Source organism: Phycodurus eques, chromosome 3 (assembly GCF_024500275.1).
Source record: "Phycodurus eques isolate BA_2022a chromosome 3, UOR_Pequ_1.1, whole genome shotgun sequence".
Taxonomy (NCBI): Eukaryota; Metazoa; Chordata; class Actinopteri; order Syngnathiformes; family Syngnathidae; genus Phycodurus; species Phycodurus eques.
In genome coordinates this window covers 536,982-563,267 of record NC_084527.1, presented here as the reverse complement: position 1 = coordinate 563,267, position 26,286 = coordinate 536,982, and the positions used below count along the sequence as shown (strand labels likewise).

The 26,286-nt window shown below is 51.1% G+C and overlaps 1 protein-coding gene across 1 annotated transcript; it reads left to right on the top strand.

Moving 5' to 3' along the window:
• Positions 1-1,009: 1,009 nt before the first annotated feature.
• c5 (complement component 5) lies at positions 1,010-24,378 on the top strand. The gene is given in 44 exon segments (XM_061671253.1): positions 1,010-1,092; positions 4,758-4,887; positions 5,063-5,128; positions 5,481-5,634; positions 5,734-5,804; positions 5,917-6,014; positions 6,080-6,162; positions 6,644-6,734; positions 6,828-6,936; positions 7,016-7,148; positions 7,217-7,332; positions 9,074-9,262; positions 10,358-10,381; positions 10,383-10,562; positions 10,641-10,853; positions 13,175-13,324; positions 13,399-13,525; positions 13,902-13,967; positions 14,058-14,258; positions 15,261-15,345; positions 15,490-15,572; positions 15,644-15,783; positions 15,865-16,101; positions 16,176-16,236; positions 16,588-16,677; positions 18,176-18,388; positions 18,521-18,596; positions 18,672-18,831; positions 19,038-19,142; positions 19,218-19,389; positions 19,511-19,635; positions 19,727-19,807; positions 19,914-20,066; positions 20,558-20,620; positions 20,699-20,789; positions 20,867-20,906; positions 21,153-21,255; positions 21,331-21,405; positions 21,484-21,589; positions 22,973-23,056; positions 23,136-23,225; positions 23,294-23,386; positions 23,463-23,601; positions 23,677-24,378. Coding segments are annotated over 44 exon segments (5,076 nt in total). The 5' UTR covers positions 1,010-1,021; the 3' UTR covers positions 23,816-24,378.
• The last annotated feature ends 1,908 nt before the right edge of the window (positions 24,379-26,286 follow it).

Genomic DNA, 26,286 nt, shown 5'->3' with positions numbered 1-26,286 from the left:
ATGATAATAAAGTGAGTTCACCTTGAGGCTCTGCTGCGCTTTGTTTGACAACAAGCTAGCACGCTAGTGTTAGCGTGGTGGGTTTTTTTCGCCTGTCGTTCCGAGTCGGAGGTCACCCGGGAGAACTCCGACGTCCGTCGTGCATGGGATGAATGAAGACTTCGAGACACTTGGCGTTTGGGCTAATTCGATTTTATTGAACAAGCCCTAGTGTCACAACAGCTGCTTACATTCCCCGAACGACGAAAAAGCCCCCGGAAAACCCTGGGTCTATGTTTATCAAGCTTTCCTTCTCTGCGCGTGGCTTCCGTGCCTCCCTGGGTGCACCCGGAAGGATGGCGCTCCTCGTGACCATATTTGGAATCGCACTCGTCTGCTGTCGTCTCTTAGTCCGGTCGATCTCCCGCCCTGGGCCCTTTGCTGCGATAATGCAAAACAGTCCTCTTTGAAGACCAGGACCCCGGTGGTAAGCCCCAGACAGGTTTCTGTCAGGGGGGGAGCGGGACACCCCAATAAACATATAACTGGTTAAAGGGCGTTCTTTGATGTAGAATTACAAAGAAAAGAAGTCTGCCAACCATTTGACCTTCCCAAAGGAAGTCTGCTTTCAGTACTATTGAAATATACGACATGAGCAAGCCCACGAGCTTGTTTTCATAACATGCTCACGTGGTAAATCTACAGATACGCGAATCAAGCGACTTCGCCTCGAGCCTCTGCCGCTCTTTGGATGATGACGAGCTAGCACGCTAGTATTAGCAAGCCCGCTGGCCAGAATCAATATGTTGCGCAGTGTCGGAAAACACCAAGTGGACAAAAAGTCACCTTTGGACGCACACACTCACAAACACACACGCCCTGCGTGTATACTGGCTGTATACACGCAGGAAGTTCCATAGTGTGTGTTTAGCAGCTGTGTTAAAAGTCAAGCGTGTCAATCAAGCGACTCACTTTTGTCTTCAGACTCGGCAGTGACTCGAACGACGTTGGAGGATCAGCCTATTGTGTGTGCGTGTCCAGGATGAAAGCGTGTGTGCTGTTTTTGTGCGCGTGTTGCATGTGTTGGACTGTGAGCGCTCAACAGGCCACAACGTGAGTTGATGTTCTTCTTATTTCATTTATTGAACTCAAATTGACTTTTTAATTTGTATTTTGAAAATGTTTGTTCTATTCTGTACGTTTTTTTTGCGTGTCAAAAAACGATTTCAATGTGTTGGATATGTAACACCTCCATTTGTGAATTGATGGCAAATACCGTCCATCCATCCATTTTCTTCGGGGGCAGTAGCTTTAACAGGGAAGCCCAGACTTCCCTCTCCACAGCCACTTCCTCCAGCTCTTCCGGGGGCATCCCGAGGCGTTCCCGGGCCGGCCTAGAGACGGTCTCTCCAGCGTGTCCTGGGCCGTGCTCCCGGTGGCAAGTGCCCGGTACACATCACCGGGGAGGCGTCCGGGGGGCATCCTAAGCGGATGTCCGAGCCATGTCATCAATGCGGCTCGACTCCCGGATGTCCGAGATTTTCATCCTATCTCTAAGGGAGAGCCCGGACACCTAGTGAAGGGAACTCATTTCGGCCAATTGTAGCCGCCGTCTCGTTCCTTCGGTCACGACCCGCAGCTCGTGACCGAAGGTGACGGTAGGAACGGAGCTCGACGTGTAGAGCGAGACCTTTGCCTTTTGGCTCAGCTCCTTATTTACCACGACAAACAAATACAGAGTCCAAATCACTGCAGATGCCGCACCAATCCGCCTGTCGATCTCCCACTTCATGGTTCCCTCACTCGTGGAACCTCCTCCACTTGGGGCAGGATCTCGGGGACCCGGAGAGGGCACTTCACCCTTTTGCGACTGACATAGCCTCAGACACGGAGGTGCCGATTTTCATCCCAGCCGCTTCACACTCGGCTGCGAACCGGTACCCCGTACTCCCGAAGCACCCTTCACACAGTCCAACACCTTTTCCAAGTCCACAAAACACATGTAGACCGGTTGGCCGAACTCCTATGCACCCTTCAGAAACCTGCTGAAGGTGTAGAGCTGGTCCGCTGTTCCACGGTCAGGACAAAAAACTGAGGTTCGGCTTCCGGACGGACCTGCCTCTCAAGCAACCCCAAATAGACCTTACCAGGGAGGCTGAGGAGTGTGATCCCCCTGTAGTTGGAACACACCCTCCGGTCCCCCTTTCTTAAAAAGGGGGAGCACCAACCCAGTCTGCCAATCCAGAGGCACTGTCCCCGATGTCCCCGTGATGTTGCAGAGTTCGTGTCAACCAGAACAGCCCCACAACATCCAGAGCCTTTAGGAACTCCGGGCAGATCTCGTCCACCCCCGGTGCCTCGCCACCGAGGAGCTTTTTAACCACCTCGGTGACCTCGACCCCAGAGATAGGAGAGCCCGTCTCAGAGACCCAGACTCTGCTTCCTCATAGGAAGGCGTTTCGGTACAAATGAGAAGGTCTTCGAAGTATTCGGCCCACCGACTCGCAACATCATTTTGCCTCGGCAATCGCCAAAGCCGCATTCAGCTCGGCTAGCCGGTACCCATCGGCTGCCTCCGGAGTCCCGCAGGCCAAAAAGCCCCGATAGGACTCGACCGCATCCCTTGCCGCTGGTGTCCACCGACGGGTTCGAAGAATGCTGCCGCGACAGGCGCCGACCGCCTTACGGTCACAGCTCCTCACAGCCGCCTGAACAACGGAGGCGCGGAACATGCTCCTTTGAGCCGTGTCCCTCACCTCGGACCTCTTTGCCATGGGGGACCCTAACAGGGGCATAAAGCCCCTGACAACTTAGCTCCTAGCATCATGGGGATAAGGTGACAACGCCAGGAGGGCTGACGGTAGAATGTTATTTTTTAATGATTATAATAATGAGACTTAGGTAATGAATAAAATTGTCGTGATTGGTCCAATCAGAGCCCAGAATATGTATGAAAAGCCTTTTGAGTGTTTATTCCACATCCTTGATATGCAGCCTCGAATCCATGTACTAGTGCGCTCACTAGTACGACAATTCAGCACCCTAGTAGAATATCATCCATCCATCCAAGGGTCGCAGGAGCGCCGGAGCCTTTCCCAGCGACCGTCGGGCAGGAGGCGGGGTCAACCCTGAACCGGTTGCCAGCCAATCGCAGGGCACATAGAAACAAACAACCATTGGCACTCACATTCGCACCTACGGGCAATTTAGAGTTGTCAATTAACCTCGCATGCAAGTTTTTGGGATGCGGGAGGAAAGCGGAGTGCCCGGAGAAAAGCCACGCAGGCACGGGGAGAACGTGCAAACTCCACACAGGCGGGGCCGGGGATCGAACCCGGGTCCTCAGAACTGTGAGCCAGACGCTCTAACCGGTCGGTCGTCCGCCGTGCCGACAACATGAATTTCAATTTCAATTTCATTCAAACCTTGACTGAAATCTGGAGAGCAAAGCCGCAGAAAACTTTACAGGAACTTCATTCCCCAGTCCCCAGTCGTCCACAGATATATATATATATATATATATATATAGTATTGTGTATACAGCCCCGCCTGTGTGAGTGCGAATGGTTGTTTGTTTCTATGTGCCCTGCGATTGGCTGGGAACCGGTTCAGGGTTGACCCCGCCTCCTGCCCGACGGTCGCTGGGATGGGTTCCAGCACTCCCGCGACCCGCGTGAGGAGAAGCAACTCAGAAAATGGATGGATGGATATATACATATGTATATATATACATATACATATATATATATATATATATATATATATATATATATATATATATTGGATTGAACCCCGGGCCCTCAGAACTGTGAGGCAGACGCTCTAACCAGTCATCCACCGTGCCGCAGTAGAATATCAACTAAACATAAATATGCGCACGTGCGCCTACTAGTCGTGCGGCGCAGTACTTTACCAGTAACGGTAATTGTGTGCTCGTAGGCCAAAAGTGGCACCGGTAGCTAATGGGGAAAACGTCATTAGTAAGACATAGTTGTTCTACTAGTGTGCTGAATTGTGTTAATATCGAGGACAAAGAGCATACTATCCATCCATCCATTCTCTCAACACCGCTCATCTTGCTCAGGGTCGCGAGGCGCCGGAGCCTATTCCAGCTGACTTCGTGCGAAAGGCGGACTACACCCTGAACTGGTCGCCGGTCAGTCACAGGGCACGTAGAGACACGAACAACCATTCGCACCGTCACTGAGTGGGAACTGAACCCACGCTGCCCGCACCGCAGTCAGGCGAGTGGACCGCTACACCATCAGTGACTTCAAGCGCATACTGGTACATGGATTTGAAGCTGGATGTCCAGGATATGGAATAAATACTCAAACGTTGACGTGCTCGACAATAGCGCCCCCACGTGGTCACTCGCCGCCACCACATATCAACACTTGCCTTGTTCTGTGATTAAATAAGAAGAAGAGAAATATTCCATCCATCCACCATTGGCACTCACATTCGCACCTACGGGCAATTTAGAGTTGTCGTTGGTGTCGCTTGGCGGGTGCGCCCGAGCCGATCTCCGCTGCCTTTGGGCGGGGGGCGTGGCCCACCCTCGGGGCCCACCCTGGACTGCTTGGCATCCAATTAGAGGGCACATAAAGACAGTTATTCCAAATAATGTGCGGTAAGAGAATACGAAACATCGTTGCAGACAAATGTTGGTTATAACCATGGAGGAAGCTTGCTTGTTTTCCCACAATGCTCTCCTGGAGTTCCTGGTAATGACATCATCAGGCTATGAGCCAATGAAAGCTGAGTGTGTTTCTCAGGTACCTGGTGAGCGCCCCCACGGTTTTGCACTTGGATGCGCTGGATACGGTCCTGGTGCAGATGTTTGGAGTCAGCCAGGAGGTCAGGGTCTACGTCTTCATCAAGACCTCCATGGCACCGGACCACCAGGTTCACTCACTCGCACGCGGGCGCACCCACTAACTCACTCACTCACTCACTCACCCATTCACTCATTTATTCACTCACTTGCTCACACTTTCACTCACACATGCACACACGTTAATTTGCAATTTGCATGCTCATTCACTCACTCATGCAATCACTCAGTCGCTCCTCCTTGCAGGTTCTGTCCCATCAGGTGGTAACCCTCAACACTCAGAACCTGCACCAGGCCGTCGCGTCCGTGCGGGTGAGCGCCGACGTCGACACCCAAAACACTTCGGAACTGATCCGAGCGCATTTCTTGTTCAATGTTTTTTTCAACTGCAGAGGGATTTTTATGACGTGTACTATTTATTCGTTGTCGCACAAATAATCCCAATGTAGTGATTTTGGAACCTAGCGACGGAATCATTCGTTTTCATATCGTGGACCACTATAGTCGTCTAACAGGGTCACAAAAAAATCCTGATGTAGTGATTCGGGAGTCAGGACTGTGGGAACGATTCCAAACGTGGATTTTGATACGGTGGACCTGGATCGTTGACTGATAGTCTCACAAAAAATCCCAATGAGCATTCTGTTGTTCTTTTTGCCTTCAGATCTTATCAGGCCAGCTGGACAAGAACGTGGATCATGTGGTCCTTCACATCCAATCGCCGCAGATCAACCAGCACACGTCACTTCCGGTCAGCCGGCAAAACGGCTTCCTGTTCATCCAGACTGACAAACCGGTGTACACGCCCACGCAGAGCGGTGAGGAGCCACTCGCCCACGCCGCTGTGTCCGCCCACGGGACGGTAAGTAGCTGCTCACTTCCTGGGGTGACATCACTTCCTGTTTGTGTGTTTGCAGTGAAGGTGCGCGCCTTTTCCCTCAACCAGGAGCTTCATCCGGCCAATCGCAGCGTCTTCCTCACCTTCAAGGTGGGCGTGGCCTCCTGGTAGACCGCTATTCGGCCGCTGATTTGCTCACTCACTCAAACAATCATTCGCTCATGAACTCACGCGCTCACTCTTGTTGCGGTCCACCCGCCAGGATCCAGACCGTCAGACTGTGGACGTGCAGGAGATGTTGGATCTCAACAACGGGATCCCGTCCATGCAGAACCCCTTCAAGATCCCCATCAGACCTAAGTAGTGACCCGGGAACCAGAACCTTTCCAGAGCTTCACAAGCCTGATTTTCTCATGTCATTCCAGGTTGGGAATCTGGTCCATTGAAGCCTCGTATTCGGACCACTTCAGCACCAAAGCCACAACCCACTTTGAGATTAGAGAATATGGTGAGACTAAATCCAGGCCCGGGTCCAAGTCCTGGTCTGCGTTAGGTTCCATGTCTATGGTCTTGGTTCAGGTCCTGGTCTAGGTTAAGGTCCAGGTCTATGGTCCTAGTCCATTGTCTGTAGTTTTGGTCCAGGTCCCGGTCCTGGTCCAGGTTGTGGTCCAGGTTAAGGTCTGGTCTATGGTTGAGGTCAGGTCCAGGTCTTTGGTCTTGGTCCATAGTCTATGGTCTGTGGTCCTTGTCCAGGTCCTAGTCTATGGTCTCTGGTTCTGGTCCTGGTCCAGGTCTGTGGTCCTGGTCTAGGTTAAGTTTCAGGTCTATGGTCCTGTTCCATAGTCTGGTTTTGGTCCAGGTCGATGGCCCAGGTCCTGGTGCAGGTTAAGGTCTTGTCTATGGTCGCGGTAAGGTCCAGGTCTATAGTCCTGGTCCACAGTCTATGGTGTGGTCCCGGTCCATGTCTTTGAAGATGTTTGTGTTGTCAGTTCTTCCTAGTTTCTCCATCATTGTCCAGCCTCAAGTCAACTACATCAGTTTTGGGAACTTCCAGCGCTTCTGCTTCAAAGTGGAGGCCAGGTGAGGAACCAGCTCACCTTCATTCCCTAGTCCACTGTTATCTTCTCGATGGTGTAGTCCACCCTAATCCACCGGTTTTGGTCTTGCTTGCAGGTATCTTCACGGTGCTCCAGTATCCTTTGGGGAACTCTTCCTGCGCTTTGGCTATGTGAGCCAGAAGGAACTTCCTGTTATCATCCCAAACTCTGTTACCAGAGAGAGAGTGAGATCTTCTTCTTCTTTTTCTAGTTTGTCTTCTTGTTTAGTTTTTGCCGTGTAATTGTGTGTGCGCGTGTGTTCAGCTGTCATCAACCGGTGAGGTGGATGTGTGTGTGAACATGGACGAGGTTTTATCCAGACATGATGGACCTAAAGACCTTCACGCTCTCATTGGGAAGTTCTTGTATATTGCTGTGCTGCTTCAGGAGGAATATGGTACGCATGACAGAGACACAAGACGCGCGCGCACACTTCCTGCTCACCCCTCTCCCGATGTAACTCAGGTGGTATCAGCCAGGAGGCGGAGTTTTCAGCTGTGAAGTTTGTCAAATCACCTTACAGTTTGACTCTGGTGTCCACGCCCCCTTTCATCAAACCCGGACTTCCTTACAACATCCAGGTGACGCCTCACTCATTCACTCATTCACCCACTCGTACACTTATTCAACTCAACATCCAGTCGAGATCTAACTCATTCACACACGTCTATTCCCCAAATGTTCATTCCCGTGTTCACTTCATGACCTCATCTCGTCAAGTAAAGTTCATTTGTGTAGCCCCTAACCCCAAAGGAGTCTCAAAGGGCTTCACAGGCCCACAGCTGCCAATGATTGACGACATCCCCTAATCTATAAATCCCCTAAACGAGCAAGGAAAAACTCAAAACCACCCTTCCAGGATGACCGGGCTGCATCGGATGTCAAGTGGGCAACATTGATCACATAGTATGGTGCTGTAGAAAGTTCGTTGTGATGGCACGAGAGTCCATTTAAAGAGAAAGGGCGCTGCAGGCTAGACGCCGTCGGGGGTTCTGCCTCAAGACCAGGCCCGGTCGGTCGGAGCGGAATCCTCCGGGGCAACGACTCCGGGGAAGTGGTCCAGCTTTAGATCTTTTCCCAGTTGGTCAGCGTAGAACCCAAACGGCAACAGCCTCGGATTCGGTCGACGTCACCCAGGCCTCCCTCCAAGCAGGAGACGAGGGGGGGGGAGGAGATAGGACAAGTGGCAGTAAAACAGGCCTACGTGTACTTGAACTCAATGCTGAAGGCTAGGAGTAATTCTTAAATCGGGATTGAAACATTTCTACTGAGGCAGCAGCTCTAATATCCACAGGTAGGGCGTTCCAGATTACTGGAGCCCGAATAGAAAATGTTCGAGACCCTGTGGACTTCTTTCTGGCTCTCAGAGTCACCAAAAGACCAGTGCTTTGCGAGCGTAGCTTTTGGGGTGGGATATACGCTACAATTAAGTCAATGAGATAAAAGGTTGCTAACCTGTGTAATATTTTGCGATGAGGTAACAAAACCAAAAAAGGTCAGATCCCAAGTCGACCAGGAGCCAGCGGAAGTTGGCCAGTATCGGAGTGATGCGATCGAACTTTCTCGTCTTCGTCAAAAGTCTTGCTGCAGCGTGTTGTGCTAAGAGCGGGCTCTTAATACGAGACACGGGAAGACCAGAAAGCGGCACGTTACAAAAGTCGAGGCGAGACCTAACAAACGGGTGGACCGTGATCTCTGCATCGCCAGTGGATAGGAGGGGTCATATTTTGGCCATATCGCGAAGATGGAAAAAGGCAGTTGTGGTAATATTCTTAACGTGCTATCGAAACCAGACAGTTGAATCAAATATAACGCAGCGATTTTTAGCTGACTCACTTTGGCTAATGGTGCGTTCATCAAAACTCAGAGTGGTGTCCTGAAACAAGTGGCTATGTTTAGCAGGGCGAATAATCAACAGCTCAGTTTTCTCACGGTTAAGGAGCAATAAATGACATTGTTTATCCACTGTTTAATTAATCTCAGCGAGACACGAGTCCAGATTTGAGCAATCGTGTCGGCTAGTTGGTTTTAATGGCACGAATCGCTGAGGATGGTCGGCACAACAGTGCAAGTTCATTTTAAATTTACGTATGACATCGCCAAGCGGCAGCATATACTGTAAATACTGAACAAAAGAGGCCCAAGTACCGATCCCTGCAAGTGACATTCCAGTACTCAGAGGTCACGTTACCACGGATGACACGGTGCGTCCTATCTGAGAGATCAAATCTAAACCAAGAAAGCGGCGGGCCTGGAATCACATCAATCGTCTGATTCGTTCACGCATTCATTCCGTCCCTCTGGCCTGCGGTGTGCGTGCAGGTTCTGGTGAAGGACCACCTGGACAAGCCGGTGAGCCAGGTTCCGGTGCGCATGTCCGAGCAGCGTGTGTGGAGTCCAAGCGACGAGCTCAACGTCAAAGCTTGTCCCGACCACGCCCGCAGCCAATCGGATGGCCTCGCCATCTTTGTGTGCAACACGCCCGGCACGGCCGCCAAGGCCTCACTCACGGTAACGACTTGTTGACAACACTGATTATTTACCTGTTACCGACGTCGTTTAGCTCATTATTATCATGCTACTAAACTGTTATGCAGCTGTTATGAATATGCTCATAGCCTGTTATTGATTTGTTACCCTGATATTAATCTGTAAACTGTAAACTTTAATGTGTAACTGTGACATAATATTATTCACCTTCTATAGAATTTTGATGTACCTGGTTTAACATATTTAACCTGTTAATAACACGTGATAAAGATAATACTATAAGTAAACATGTTATTAACATCTCATAATCCTATTATCAACTTGTTAGTAAGCATGTTATCAACCTTTTATTAACATGTTATTGAATTTACCTTGCCATTAACCTGCTATTAATCTGTTATTAACTTCCTCGTAGCTTGTTATTAAACCATTATTACCCTGGTATTATCATGGTATTGATTTATTGCCCTGCTAAAATATACCTATTTGTAACCTTTTTTACAGTATTAATGACCGTTTGGTGAAGGTGTTACTAACATAATCCTAAACCGTTGTTAACACATTTTTAACCTGTAATTATCCTGTTATTCATTTGTCACTTATTGCCCTGCTATTAATCTGTCATGAACTTCCTAGCAACTTCCAAGCAACATGTTAGTAGTCTGTTATCAAATTGCAATTAACTTAACTTATAAATGTGCATATAAAAACGCATGAGTAATGTGTTATAGATCCGTTATTAACATGTTATTAACCTGTCATGAACATGTTATCACACTGCTATGAGTTTATGAACCTGGTTTTGATGTTATTTACTCATTAATCTATGACACTGTTGTGATGAACATGTTATCCCAGTGCTAGTTAACTGTTATCAGCCTGTCATAAACTTCTTATGGACATGTTATTACACTGCTATTAAATTGTTATTAGGTGATGAACCTGTTATGAATCTGTGATTTACTTGTTACTGCGTTAATTTGTATGAAGCTGTTACACACCTGTTTTAAACATGTTTTAATGGCTATGGAACTGTTATTACACTGTAATTATACTGTTATTACCCTGTTCTTAATGTGATCCTAACCTGTTGTTGTTATGAACGCGTCGTTCCAGTTCGAGACGTCGGACCCGTCCCTGCCCGGCCGCCAGTCAGGCTCGTCTCATTCTTACGGCAGTGGCGTACAACTCTCCAAACCAACGCTACCTGTACATCGACCTGCCGCTGTCGGACCAAGCCCTCCAGGTGGGCCGTTTCGCTAACATGAAGGTGTACTCGGCCACGCCCGCCTACGTGCCCATCGACGCGCTCAGCTTTCTGGTGAGAACGGCCGTGCCGGCCTATCAACAGCCTCCGTTTGCGCCTCTCTTTCCTGCACTGACATTGCGTGTGTCTCAGGTCCTGTCCAAAGGCAAGGTGGTCCATTTTGGCAGCCACAAGTTTGTTGCCAGCGATGACCACAAGCAAACGCTCAGGTTCCTGGTGACGGACGCCATGATTCCGTCTGTACGCCTGCTGGTTTACTACATCCTGTACGGCGAGGGCGCATCTGAGCTGGTGGCCGACTCCGTGTGGTTAAAAGTCACGGACACGTGTGTCAACGGACTAGCGGTAGGAACCCTGCCACACCTAGACAGGAAGTAGTGAGTAGTGTTGTTACGTTGGCGAACGTTTCGTTCATCCATCCATCCATTGTCTTCCGCTTATCCGAGGTCGGGTCGCGGGGGCAGCAGCGTCAGCAGGGAAGGCCAGACTTCCCTCTCCCCGGCCATGTTCTCTAGCTCTTCCGAGGGGATCCCGAGGCGTTCCCAGGCGAGCCGAGAGACGTAGTCTTTCCAGCGTATCCTGGGTCGTCCCCGGGGTCTCCTCCTGGTGGGACGTGCCCGGAACACCTCACCAGGGAGGGAGGCGTCCAGGAGGCATCCTAAACAGATGCCCGAGCCACCTCATCTGGATCCTCTCAATGCGGAGGAGCAGCGGCTCTACTCTGAGCCCCTCTCGGATGACCGAGCTTCTCACCCTATCTGAGACGCCGGATGGTAGACCAGAATTTCCTCGAAGCCAGGCGGTGATCAGTTGACATCAGTTGACAGTTCCCCAGCGGAAGCGCTCTCCAGCACCCCCTCCAAGGACTCCAAAAAAGGGTGGGTACTCTGAACTGCCGTTTGGTGCGTAGGCACAAACAACAGCCAGGACCCGAAGGCGGAGGGAGGCTACCCTCGCGTCCACCGGGGTGAACCCCAACGTACGGGCGCCGAGCCGGGGGGCAATAAGTATACCCGCACCCGCTCGGCGCCTCTCACCGTGGGCAACTCCGGAGTGGAAGAGAGTCCAACCCATCTCGAGAGGACTGGTACCAGAGCCCAAGCCGTGTGTGGAGGCGAGTCCGACTATATCTCGTCGGAACTTCTCGACCTCACGCGCCAGCTCGGGCTCCTACGTCCCATAGAGGTGACATTCCACGTCCCGAGAGCCAGCTTCTGTCTGGCGGGGACCTCGGATCGCCGAGGTCCCCGCCTTCGGCCGCCGCCGAGCTCACACTGCACCCGACCCGACGTTTTGTTCAGATGAATTCATCTTTATAGTGAACGAACTGAACCGAATGCGTTCAATAAATGATTCGTTGTTTTAGCTTGGCCCCCGCCCGCCGCCGTGAGTCGAGCGAGTCGGCTGGGAGCGGAAACGGAACTGTTGAAGCGTTCTGTCACTCACTTTTGAATCTTCGGCGAATGACCAATGAGCAGCCAGCGTGCAGTCGGGGGCGGGACTTAATTAAACGTACTGCCGTGTAATTTACGATTCGCCAGCGTCGTGACTCACTTCGGTGAAAGACCAATGAGCAGCCAGCGTCAGGCAGCGCCGTTCAGGCAGGGGAGGGACTTAAATGAACAGTGATTCGTTCAGTGAACTAGTGACCTGGTGTACTGAGGAACTGAAGAACGATTCGTTCGTTGAATTTATCGTTCGCGAGCCGTTAGACACGAGTGATCCGTTCGTGGAACTTCTTCATTTGTGACCCGCTAAGGAGCGATGTACTCGTACGATGAGTGATTCGTTTGCACAAGAAACGACGTACTACGCAGTGAAAGTACTCATGAGTGATTTGAACCTTTAGCTTTCACGAGCAGCCTCAAGCTCACGGCAAATTTTGGAGTCAGTCAAGCACACATATTTAAAATAAATGTGTCTCTAATGTGATTATTAAAGATTTTTATTTATTCATCATAATAGTAGTAATAATAATAATAATAATACATTCAACTTATATAGCGCTTCTCAATACAGTCAAAGCCGCTTTCCACTAATCCGATGACAATAACAGCGAGGCGAGTGAGCAGAAAGCCCGGCTGGCGGGGGCCGGTGTCAGCGACAATGCAGAAAAGTCACGCCGGCTGGCGAGAGTCGAGCCGGACGTCAGGGGACGCGGAAGGTCGGTCGCTAGCTGAGCCCGCTGCACGCATGTTCACGACTAACAACCGAAGCCGGGTGTTCGAGAGCTTGCTGAAAGAGAGATAGGTAGGTGATCATTTAGCCGAATTTTGTATTTTTTTTTAATAATCTCCCCGCCTTTCCTAGTTTACAATACATGACAAGAACAACGCATAGTCCTTTGGTGAACGTGTTGAGTGACCGTGAACCTCAGGGATGGACTGAATAAGTGAATGAGGAAGCACTTGAATGATTTTGTGAAGAGGAACTGAACGATTCGGTGAACGAATCATTTGAACGAAACTTTTTAATGTACTGACTCGCATGATTCAGTACACTCAAAAGGACTGCCGTGCCCATCACGAGTGGTGAGTCAGAGCATTGAGGTGGACAGGACCGAAGTGATTTATAGTGTGTGTGTGTGTGTGTGTGTGTGTGTGCGTGTATGTGTATGTGTGTGCGTGTGTGCGTGTGTGCGTGTGCGTGCGTGCGTGCGCAAACAGACTGACCTGTCATATAGGAGGCAGGACTACAGGCCCAAGGATGACCTCCGGCTAGATGTCACGACCAATCAGGAGGGGCTGGTGGCATTCTCTGCTGTGGACTCTGCCCTCCTCCACCTGTACCCTAACTATAGAGACCCTGTTACCATGGTAACTGGACCACAGTGCACGGGGGGGGACGGGGGCATTTGGATTTCACTGAAAGGAGTTGGGTGGGCCCTCAGGTGTTACGGCACATCGAGCAAAGCGACCTAGGCTGCGGAGGAGGCGGGGGCGAAGACGCGGCAGACGTCTTCAGATTGGCAGGCCTCACCTTCATCACCGACGCCAACGCACAGCCGGCACCCAGCGGTGAGTCAACGGCGGCAGGAAGTAGTGAGGTAGACAAGAAGTCAGTAGTGTTTCAGGCATGGAAGGCTAAAGTAGACAGGAAGCAGTGAAGTAGTCAGACAAGAATCAGTAATAGGGGTGAGGGAAAGTGATGAGGTAGGCAAGAAGTGCTGAGGGCGACAGAATGTTCTGAAACAGACAGGAAGTACCGAGAAACACACGAAGTGTTGAGGAAGACGGGACGAAGTGAGGCAGACCGGTAGTAGTGAGGTAGCCGGGAAGTACTGATGAAGATACGCAGTACTGAGGAAGACAGGAAGTATTGAGTTAGTTAGACAGGAAGTAGTAAAGTAGGCAGGAAGTAGTGAGGAGTCATTAGTTTCCACGTCCGACACAGGTGCAGCGTGCACGGCGGCCGTGCGAAGCAAGCGAGCGCTGACGGAAGAGATGAAGAAAGCGAAGGGTACGACGTCACCTGTCAATCACCACGGGCCCCTAGACCAGGTCCACGTTGTTGGCACCGTCATTTTCGAGTGCCGTCTTCTGTGCGCAGCTGCCTCGTTCGGACCCCTGAAGCCGTGCTGCGAGCACGGCATGAAGTACGTCCCCAAGAGCGTGACCTGCCACCATTTTGCCGAGCAGACCATCCGCCGGATGGCGCGGCACGTCCAATGTCGCCTTGTCTTCACAAAGTGCTGCGAGTTCATCCAGCTGCACCTGGACCAGGACCCGAACCTCATCCTGGGCCGCCACGGTCAGTGAGACATCTGCTGCATCTGACACCCCCAAAGTCCACATACCAGACAGCATCTACTGAGTAAGATCGGAATTAGAAAAGCAGACGGGAAGTAGTGAATTGGACAGAAAGTAAGTAGCGAGGCGGGCGGGAAGTATTGTGTTAGGTGCGAAGTAGTCGACAGGAAGAAGGAAGTAGAGCGGAAGACATGAAGTGGTGAGGTACACGGGAAAGACTGAGGTACCGTAGATCGGCGATTCCCGACCGGTGTGCCGTGAGAGCTCTTCTGGTTTGCGTCAAATTTCACTTCATTGGTCAGAATATGATTTATTTACAACAAATGATGTGTCTTCGTTCTTCGTATCTATGCGAGCGGCATATAAAGACAGACAGAACACATAAATGCTCTTCTGTTAGATGGCAGAAAGTGTCGAATTGACATTTTGCTTTGTTGGTGTGCCGTGAGATTTTTCAAATATAAAATATCTGCCCTGCGATTGGCTGGCGACCGGTTCAGGGTCTACCCCGCCTCTCGCCCGAAGATAGCTGGGACGGGCTCCGGCACGCCCGCGACCCGTGTGAGGAGAACGGTTGGATGGACGGATGGATGGATGGTAAAATGTCTGCCTTGGCTCAATAAAGCTTGGGAATCACTGCTGACGTCCATAGAAAGAACCTCATCCCGGGCCGCCACAGACAGCGAGACCCCACCCCGCCCGACACCCACAAAAGCAAACCTACCAGGCAGGAAGTAGTGAAGTTGACAAGAGGTAGAAAATCTAACTGAAAGTAGTGAGGTAGACAGGAAGTAAGTCGCGAGGCGGGCGGGAAATAGTGAGAAAGACAGTTATTAGTGAGGTACGTAGAAAGAAGCTCACCCTGGTCAGTGCGATCCCGCCGCATGTCACACGAGTAGGACACGAAGCACAAGTTCTGCTAATAATAAAGCAGACAGGAATGATTGTTTTGGTGAGACCCTCAAAGCCAACGCACCAGACGGGCGTGTGTGTGTGTATTTAGACATGGGGGCTGACTTCGATGCGGCACCCTCTCTGGTCAGGAGTTTCTTCCCCGAGAGCTGGCTGTGGGAAGTCCAGCCTACCAGGTGACCCGGAAAAATCTTCTTTTAATTTCCTCGTGTGAGGAACAAATCCAATCAAGTCCAATCAAATGTATTTATTTAGCACTTTCCATCCATTCAAAATGCAAACAAAGTGCTTTGCGATAGGAAATTGTGCCGTGTTTTCAGAGGAACTCGGGTGTCCGTCACCAGGACGCTGCCTGACTCTCTGACCACGTGGGAGTTGAAGGCCATTGGAATGTTCAGGAACGGTGAGAATCCTTCCTTCCTGCTTCCCCACCTCCCTCCTTCCTCCCTCCAGCTTTGCGACGCTCTCCCGCAGGTATTTGCGTGTCAGGTGCCGTGCAGGTGTCGGTGCAGCTGCCGCTCAGCGTGGACGTGCCGCTTCCCTACCAGGTGGTCCGTGGCGAGCAGCTGGAGCTGAGCGGTTCCGTGTACAACCAGCAGGCGGATGACATCACGGTACCACCGCCGCCGATACATTCCCCGTAAGCCTCTCGTCTCCCCTCCTGTCGCCTGGACTCATTCTCGTGCATTCCTTAGTACTGCGTGACACTGACGGTCGGACCTGAGATGTGTCTGCTCCGATCCCAGCCGGCCCCTGCGGGGGCGGGGCGTCGTTCCACCGTCTGCCAATGGGACCTGCTGGCGGCGAGGGGCGTGGCCAAGGTGGTATTCACCCTCATGGGGCTGGAGGCCGGCGAACACACGTTGACCTTCACCTTGAAGACGCAGACACAGGGAACGCAGGACATCGTGGAGAAGAAACTGCGAGTGGTGGTAGGCGCTCGCCAGAACCCAACGTCAAAGGTAAACGGCGACTCTGTGAGTGACAGGTGATTGGTTGTTGGCAGCCCGAAGGAGTGAAGATGGAAGATTATTCGGGAGGCATATTGGACCCGCAGGGACTCTACGGTAGCGACCGGCCAATAGACCTTTTCACTATGACATCACAGGTACTTCCCGGTGGCAAAAACGTGTGGTTCCCAATCTGTGGCGACGACGTCTTGGCATCTTCTCTGCGCAACTATTTCCAACATCCCACCGGTGGATTCGTTAAGATTTTTTTTTAAGGAAATGGGAACAAAAATGAAACCTTTTGGGGTACATTTGGCGGTGCGACCCCAAACACATCCTTTCGCTGGTAGTCACTCACTTTTCTGCAACCCGGAAGTATCCTGCCGCCTATTGTTTACAAGCATTATGAAGACTATTGCGTCGAGTGAGCCACATGTCAGTATAGGTCGATGTGTGTCATTGTCGAAGGTTCTGAGAAGATGACAGTAGTGCTGAAGAACCTTCCGCCAGCCAACATCGTCCCCAACACGGCCGTGGAGAGAATGGTGACCATCAATGGTGAGATGTGTTCCAGTTTTCTTCTGTTGAATGGAGTCCAGCTTGCAGGTCCAGCAGTCTGAGTTGGGAAATCCACACTTGGCTTTCCAGTCTGTGGCCACCTCCTACTTCCACTGGGGGATAGATACACTGAGGAATTCCCGGATCAGCTGTGAGACATTACTTAATCGGACCGGCATGTCCTACAGTATGTTTATCCATCGGTTTTCTCCCAGGTGGACGTGCCCAGAACACCTCACCAGGGAGACGCCCAGGGAAATCCAAATAGATACTTGTCACCTCAACCATTCTTATTAGCGCACTGTAAAGAACAACAGGTTACATTAGCATTGTGGCTAATTTGCACTCCAACTCATCAGAGAGGGGGCGCTAACGAGCCATTAAATAAACCCGAAAGCCATCTGAACAAGTGGAATCACCCGGGTACCACAGTGATCCAGTTACATCGGGAAGCAATGGTTGTTGGTTGAGTAACCCCGAGATGACCAACCCTGCCAAGGAAACGTTTTTCAGCTGCTTGTATTCTCCATCTTGTCTTTTCAGTCATTAGTCAAGGCTTGAGAGTAGGAGACTGAGAGTTCTCATCAGCGCCACAGACCCATACACCTATCTGTCTGTCAATCTGATGATCTCATTGCTTGGAGGTCCTGCGGAATACTAAAAGTTTCACCCCATCGTTATCTGATCCACCCTTTCCTCAGTATTGTACCTCTGTACCCCGTACCTCGAGATACCTCGACTCCCCCATTTTCGACCTGAGGACCATGGTCCCAGATTTGGAGGTGCTGACTCTCTTGCCGGAAGTCACCAGGACACCAGGATCACATCATCAACAGATAGTAGTGCAATAATACAGACTCTGCATCGGCCATCGTGGTAAAGAAGAAGCTAAGCCGAAAGACGAAGCTCGCAATTTAACACTCTATCTAGTTTCCCAACCCTCATCGATGGTCAAGAGCTGCGGGTCATGACCAAAATAACAAGATCACTGATACAACCAGCCAAAATGAGTTTCCTCCACTGGGTGTCCGGGATTAGAGGTAGGCCGAGAAGCTCGGTCATCCGGGCTGGGGGAGGGTGCTCCTTTGTATTAAGAGCAGCCAGATGACGTGGCTCGGGCATCTGGTCAGGATTCCTCCTGGACGACGGGAGAAGGCCCCATGCAGGGAAGACTCACGACACACTGGAAAGACTATGTCTCTTGGGTGGCATGGGAGAACTTCGGAATCGCCTTCGAGCAGGATGAAGTGGCTGGGGACAGGGAAGTCTGGACTTCCTTGCTTAGGATGCTGCCTCTGCGACCCAACTTTGTAATAATGTGTAAGAAAACGGATGGATGGTGAATTCAAAAGCCACTTCGGTAGACAAGAGTCAAATTTTCCCCGGATCAGCCTCAGTGGTTGTCAGTTTTCATTGCTGTCAGATGTCAAAACGTGTCAAATTTGACCCGAACAGTATGTCAGGTTTGATGCCAATCACCCTTGTGTGTGGGTCCCAGGTGAAGTTCTGGGAGACGTCCTGGCAGTGGTCCTAGACGCCGAAGGCCTCCGACAGCTAGTCGACCTTCCCGGTGGTTCGCTGGAGGCCGAGCTGGGCAGGGTCCTCCCTCTGGCCCAGGTGTACCAGTACCTGGAGACCACTCGGAGCTGGTATGCCCTTGGCGGAGACATCCAGAAGAACTCGGCCCGCCTGAGACAGAAAATCAAAGAAGGTTCTCTTTCTTCATCATATTGTTTCATGTTTGTTTACATGATGCCTCTTTGTGGTGAGGCAGACATGAAGTAATGACGTGGACAGGAAGTAGTGAGGTAGAGAGATTAAAAAGACAGTTTTGGGTGTTCAGGCTTGGTCAGCATGTCTTCTTTCCGACGTGGAGACTCCAGTTACAGCATGTGGACCAAGAGGGAAGCCAGCACCTGGTCAGAACACACACACACACACACACACACATACACACAAGTCACGTAACCACATTGGTGTCTCCTTTCCGTCAGGCTGACGGCAGCGGCGGTTCGGACCTTGGCATCTGTAGACCCTGCGGTCCAGGTGGACCGCCAAGCTCTGTCAGAATCTGTGTCCTGGCTGATCCGGAACTCTCAGAATCAAGACGGCTCCTTCTCAGACACGTCCACCTACAGGGCCAACAAATTCATGGCGAGTCTATGCTGCCAAATCGCACATGCGGGCCTTCGCTGTCTCGTGATTTGGGAGTCGGGAATGTGGCACTGATTCTGAACGCAGTCGCCGCGTTCGGAAACATTGGCTCATTTTCGACTCCCTGATCATTACAAAGGGATTTTTATATAGTTGACCAAAACGTCAGCCATTTACGACATCCGCAATCTCTGTGATTGCTGCAGGCCGACGGGGCGGAGCCAGTGGAGCGCTCGCTGTACCTGACGTCATTGGTCCTCATCGCTCTGCGTCGGGCGACCAGCATCAGAGAACGTATCCTGCAACTCGAGGTGACTCCTCCTTTCCTCGTCCGATTGCTGCTCCTGACAGCCAATCACAGGCCTCTCTCTGGCTTCCTCCTTCAGTTCCACGACGACAGCATGAGGTCCGCCGCCGACTACATTTCCCAGAATGCCCTGACGGTGAAGAGCGTGTACGTGCGGGCGCTGGCCACGTACGCACTGACGCTTCACAATCCAAATGACGCCACCAGCGTCGCACTCCTCAACAGCCTGGAGACGCTGGCGAGGCAGAAAGGTGTTTTGTGTGTGCGTGTGTGCGTGCCTGCTTGTTTGTGTGTCAGCGGTCGCGTGTATGTGCACGTGTGTGTCCGTGTTTGTGTGTGAGCGTGCATCTGCGTGTGCGTGCGCTCGTGCAGGACACCCGGCAGTGCTCAGGTACTGGCAGGAGTCCGGCGCGCCATCGGATTGGCTCAGACCCGACCAATCGAGCGGCCTGACAGTGGAGACAACGGCGTACGTGCTGCTTAGCATGCTGCTTAAGGTGTTGCTCTCTGATTGGCTGTTTCTGTTTCTACTGAGACAATGTTGAGTGAGACACACACACAAACGGACACACCGCTTCCTGTTTGAAGGGCCGGATCCCGTACGCCAACCCGATCGTGACTTGGCTGACACAAGATCAGCACTACGGACAAGGATTCTACTCTGCGCAGGTACCTCGTTGTGCTCACGATCTGTAGCTGACAACAACAGACCTTGTCACCACAACATCACGTTCAGTTCACTTCCTGTTTGACCCTTCTACTTCCTGTCAATCAGGACACGGTTCTGACTCTGGAGGCTTTGACCGAGTACAGCCAGGTGGTCCGCCGTGCTGACCTTGACCAGGACATCAACGTCCGCTACGGACACAAAGGAACGTTAGCTCGGGTCCACCTCAGCCTTGGACGCCCAGTGGCCACGCCCATCCGGGTGAGGGGGAGGGATTTTGGTTGCCGAAGACTCAGTTTTGACTCGCAGCTAATTTTCTGTTTTTTAAAATGGTATCCTTCAGGAAAACTGAAGCTAACATGTTTAAAACAATATAATTTACAAGCCTAGTGACTTCAGGTCAACATGCGAGGCTGGAGACTCAATGTCAAAACAAGAACCTAGACATTCAGTCACGACATGAGAGCCCAGAGAGTCGATCATCTCTCGAGAGCCTAAATACTCAGTCATGACATGAGAGCACAAGAACCAAGAGACTCAATCGTATCATCAGAGCCTCGAGACTCGAGATTCAATCGCAACATGAGCGCCTACGAACTCAACCGTATGCTGAGAGACTAGCAACTCAATCGCACCATGAGAGCCTAAAGACTCAGTCACAACATGAGAACGTAGAGAATCCACCTCACCTTGAGAGCCCAGAGACTCAGTAGCAACACGAGTTCTTTGTAAGTTTTTGCCTTTGCCGTCAGGTGTTGAAGAACGATGACATCACCGTTTCCACGGGATTCGGGACAGGCGTGTCAAGTGTCAAGGTGGGTGTGGCTTAGCCTAATCAACATATTTTCCCACAATACACTGAGAGCCAACCAACCCTGACGTTTTTGTGTCAGATGAAGACAGCCTACTACCAGACCACGGCGCCCTCTCGCAACTGTAACTTCGACCTTAGTATTGAGATTGTCGGCGCGGACGCGGCAGACAGTGAGACATACAAAATGGCCACCGCGTCACCTGTATGTTAACCCCTAATTCTGCATCTTCTTCTTCTTTCCGCTCAGGCCCCAGCATGCGTGAACCGCACCTGTCCGCATGTGCCAAGTAAGACAAAAAAACATTTGCTTCCTTGCTAACATCCCCGAATGCCAATGCGCTAACTAGAATCCTGGCAGTGGCGGTGGGAAGTGACCACGTACAAATACTTGGTTAATCAACTTACGAAGATTTTACAGATCCCTGAACGGATCTCTGTACTTCTTTACTTTTACCGGAGTCGTTTTTTACACAAGTAACTGTAATTGTACTTGAGTACACAGTTTGAGTACATTTTCCACCTGTGACGGGCAGGTACAAGCCACCTCCCGACGAGCTGGTCACAGAGTCCACGATGACTGTGATGACGATCGGGCTGCCGAGCGGCGTGGAGGCGCACCTGGAGGACCTGAGACAGGTGAGCCCCGCCCCGATGCGATGATGTCGTCAGCAGGTGTCACTCTAGCAACGTGTTCAAAATAACATGTTCCAGTTTCGAGACGCCGAGGAGCCTGTCATCTCGCACTACGAACTTCAGGGCAACACAGTCGTCATCCAGATGGACTCAGTAAGTACTGGAAAAGCCAGACGCCCTCTGCCCCACTACCCCAGCGCCACCTCTGATGACATCCTGTCGGGCTTCCAGGTTCCGTCCGACATGTTTTTGTGCGTCGGCTTTCGAATCCGCACGGGCTTCAAGGTGGGCGGAGCCAGCGAGTCCCTGTTGACTGTTTCTGAGCCTCAGGACAAAGGTGAGAATATTGTGGGTATGGTAGTTCACGTGGAGGCGGCTTGAAGTTCTAAATGAGGATAGTCTGGCTATTGTAGTCCACTAGGAGTAAGCTTATAGTTCTGAAAGACAGCATTCTGGCTATTCTAGCCCTCGTAGAGGAGGTTTCAAGTTCTTCAAAGAGGATTCTGGCAATTGTAGTCCTTGTGGAGGAGGTTTGAAGTTGAAAAAGAGGGGACTCTGACTCTTGTAGTCCTGTTGGAGCCTCCGTGCAGTTAAGGAGTGTTTTGGAAATGAACTCAGGAAAAAATCTTGTCTTTTGTAGTTTTAATAATGTCTTTGCGAAGAGAGAGACAGTCAAGAGAGGTTCCAAGTTGCTTCGCGTCTCTGCCCGTCTCTCTGAGAAAAACAATGCCTTGTTAAACCAAAGGAAAAAATGGGAGGGAAATGAGGGAAGAAGAAAGACCCAATCACACAGTCATCTGACCTTGGCCTTGAGGGAAAAGGGAACTTGAAGACTCATCAGTGAAAATGAAAGATCGTTTTCTAACCCAACTCAGGTTATTTACGTCATTGCCGTCGCATGCTGTACATCGTCGCTGTCCTAGCTACCAAACTACCAGCCATCAAACTATTAAGCTACGAAGTACATTTGAAAAAGGCCACTTCAATAGTCCTTGAACAAAGGACTATTGAAGTAAACTACGAGATAATACAATTCGAGAGTATATCGACAAGATTTTGTCATTTTGCCGGTACAGCAGGCGGATAGGCTGGCCGTTGTATTCTATGCGCTGGAACATTGTGGTTCTGACAGAGGACATGCTGCGTATCGTGGTCCTAGTGGAGGCTGTCTGTCGTTCAACGTGCTGGGTATCCCACCAGGTTTCGACAACAAGGCGCTCTAAAGCGGCCACGCCAGCCCGAAGCCTCGTTCCACACGATGGCTGTCGTGTCAGACTTTTTGGTCTTTTTTCCGCTTGGTCTATTCTTCTTCTTCTACTTCTTTCAACTTCTCTCCTGACAACGAGGCGCTCTAAAGCGTCCACGGCGGGCGACTGAAGCCCTGTCCAGATGCTGGCTGTCACGTCAGACTTTTTCCCCCCTCAGTCTTTCAGCTTCACTCCACTTCTTCTTCTTTTTTTTTTATCTTCTCTCTGCGATGTGCGTGCACTCGCGGCCGACGACGAGGCGCTCAAAAGCAACCACGCGAGCCTCAAGCCCGGGTCCAGACGCTGGCTGTCAAGTTGGACTAATATTTTTTACTCTTTTACCCCCCCTCATTGCTCCAACGGGCTATCCCAAAGGGAAGACGTATTTGTTGAACAAAACATTTGATTGGGTAAATGTGATGTGATTGTTGTCTTTCTTATTGAGTGAGGCGATTGTTGTTGTGCTTGTGCAGGAAGTCTCTGTAGCAAACCCTTCTCCTACAAAGAGCAGAAGCTGCAGCGCCTCTGCGTGGCTGATCAGTGCCAATGCATAACAGGTGACTCCGCCCCTGCATCCGATTGGCTGCCTGTCCACCGCACGTTTCATTAACCTGTGCCGTGTAACACGTGTTATAGCCGCGTGTGCGAACTACAGAGCCGAGCCCGACTTGACCTTGACCCCCGCCAAACGTCTCCAGGAAACGTGTCAGCCGCACATAAAATACGGTGAGAACGCGGGAATGCACTGACACATGAACGCAGCAACGAACGTGACGTCACTCAATGTTTGGCAGCTTATAAACTGAGAGTCAAGTCTTCGAAAACAGAAGGAGACTTTGTGACCTTCACAGCCACCGTACGCGAAGTCCTCAAGAACACCGATCCAGGTAAAGCTAAGAGACGCCATCGCAGCACGAGAGCCTAACGACTCAATCGTGAAACGTGGCGTGCGTCTTTTGTCAGCCTTCGAGTCGTTGAGTTCGGGCTCGGAGTTGGATCTCATCAAGAAGGTGACGTGCGGCCCGGTCCACGTGGAGCTCGACCGGCAGTACCTGCTGACGGGATCCAGCGGGTCCGAGGTCCAAGCGGGCCGCGCCCCCAGGTGAGCGCGATCCCCGTCTTCCGTGACGGGTCCCGGGTGGCCGCCCGCCTCTCACGGTGCCGTCGCGGTCCTCAGGTTCCGCCTTCCGCTGGACGCGGACGCCACCCTGGAGCCCTGGCCCGCCAAATGCGATGATCCGGCCTGCTCGGCACAGACCGCCAGCATGGACGAGTACGCGCTGGACCTACAACTCTTCAGCTGTCCGAAGGCCTGATTGCATCGTCTGGCATCATCGTGTCGTGACGTAAACATGACATCATCAAGGCAAGTGATGTCATGACAGCGCCATCGGGAATCAACATGAAATCACCCTGACGTATTATCACATCGTGACATCGCTCGTTGACCGTGATGTCATGAAACACGAACAGTGACATCGTGGCATTTACCGTGACACCGTGAAATCACCACGACATCGTAATGCGACCTCCTCATGACGACACGCTGCGTTGTGATCATAATATCATGACAACAGGATGTGACACCATGAAAACATTTACGAACAGGAAAAGACTTGATGAGCTTTTTTGACAACACGTGATGTATGATCATAATTGGATGATGTCACGCTTCAAATAAACACAAAAGCCATGAACAAACGGCACGTGTGTCGTTTAGTGAGCAGAAGATCACGATGGCTACTTAAGTGGTTACCATGGAGACAGAGATTTCAGACTTTTTATGGAATCTTCTTCAGACTTCTTCGTGTGTGCCGGTAGTAGGAGCTAAAGGCTAGCTAGCGTGTACGAGTGCTGGTCTCCGTAGCAACCAAGATGAACGCGATTCGTCAAAGCTCGTCTGCTCGGAATCACTTTCAACAATAGGGTGCGATGTCCCTCAGACTGACCAATCAGAGTACAGTGGACTTGGAGCAGGGCGGGGCTTAAGGGAACGTTGGGTTTGTCGTGCAAGAGCGCTACTCAAAGTGTGGTGCACGGGCTCCCTCTAGTGGTACGTGAAAGAAGCATTACCTAAGGACAGTTCTGGTTTAGTACACGTTAAAGAACAGTTTTTGTTGTTGTTGGTTTTTTTTGTACTTTTATTTAGGTATATTTTTGATTTAACTTTCATGTAAAAGATATTTTAGTTATACACAGTTGATTGCGCTGTTAACGTTCACAAGGTCCTGATGCGTCACTTCCTGTGATGCTGAAGATGTCCAAGTGTGTCTGTCTGCAGTGTGCAGCCTCTCTCTGTGGTTACGCCCACTCACGTGGTGACACGTGTCTTCTTCACGTGGACCACTAGGAGGCGACAACATCCATCCATCCATTTTCTGAGCCGCTTCTCCTCACGAGGGGTCGCGGGCGTGCCGGAGCCCATCCCAGCCATCATCGGGCAGGAGGCGGGGTTACACCCTGAACCTGTTGCCAGCCAATCGCAGGGCACAGACAATCGAACAACCATTCGCACTCACATTCATACCTACGGCCAATTTAGAGTTGTCAATTAACCTCGCATGTATGTTTTTGGGATGCGGGAGGAAAGCGGAGTGCCCGGAGAAAACCCACGCAGGCACGGGGAGAACATGCACACTCCACACGGGCGGGGCCGGGGATCGAACCCGGGTCCTCAGAACTGTGAGCCAGACGCTCTAACCGGTCGTCCGCCGTGTCGACAACATGAATTTCAATTTCATTCAAACCTTGACTGAAATCTGGAGAGCAAAGCCGCAGAAAACTTTATTCAAAACATTCAAAAGTAAAATAGGAAAAACAAGGCCAACTCCTTGGCCCTCGTGTGCGTGTGCGTGTGCGTGCGCGTGCGCGTGCGCGTGTCTCGTGTCAGCTGCCAGAGAAGCTTCCTGGGGGCAACATCTGCACGACAACGACGACAACAACAACAACAACAACATGAGCTACAAGATGGACACGCTCAACCTCCGGTGAGACATGCGCACACAAAAAATGACATTTCAAAATAAAGGCAATATTGTGTTGTAATATTTCCTTGGCTTGTTGGCAAACAAGTTATTGCAGTTGTCACACTGTACACCAGGGGGCGGTAATATGCCAGTGAAGTCATAGAAAACAAGAGCAGTCAACTTGCGGTCTCTCGCCTTTTCCAAATGGTGCATGTTGATGGAAACGATTGTTTTGTGTCTAAAGTTCCAATACAAATATGAAGGTTTGTGTGCTCGTTGGGCCAGTTTTCTTGCTTTTTCCGCACTTGCTTCTGTTCAATTTCGGCTGCTAAGATGACAACTTGACCTGTGTGTCACCTTTCGGCGCGACGGCCGGTTGTTATTGTGAAGAGCGAGTGAGGAAATGAAACAACGAACAAACAGTGAAAGCAAGGCACCCACGCAGGTTTCCGGGCAGGACACGCCCTGCTGCACTATGATTGGCTGTTGTATCCCTGTAGAACACGCCCCACTGCTTCCGGACGGCGAAAATAAGTGTGGCCGTGTTAAAAAGCTTAAGGCGGACGTCACTGCGGCTAACCCGCGCGCCGTTTGCCTTCATACTCGAGCGCAACCGACGCGCGCAGTTTTGAAAACGTACTGCAGTTCCCCTCCAAGTCGGCGGTGGCGCTACGGCTGCTCTTGGCTAGGACGCCACAGGGTGGAATTTCCTCTGCATTTTTTGGCCATTTCCGGTGGCCGTTTTTTACTTTCCCTTCCGTAACAAAAAACAAAGCAACAACAACGGCGACCGTGGAACAAATGGACCGAGATGAGCGGAT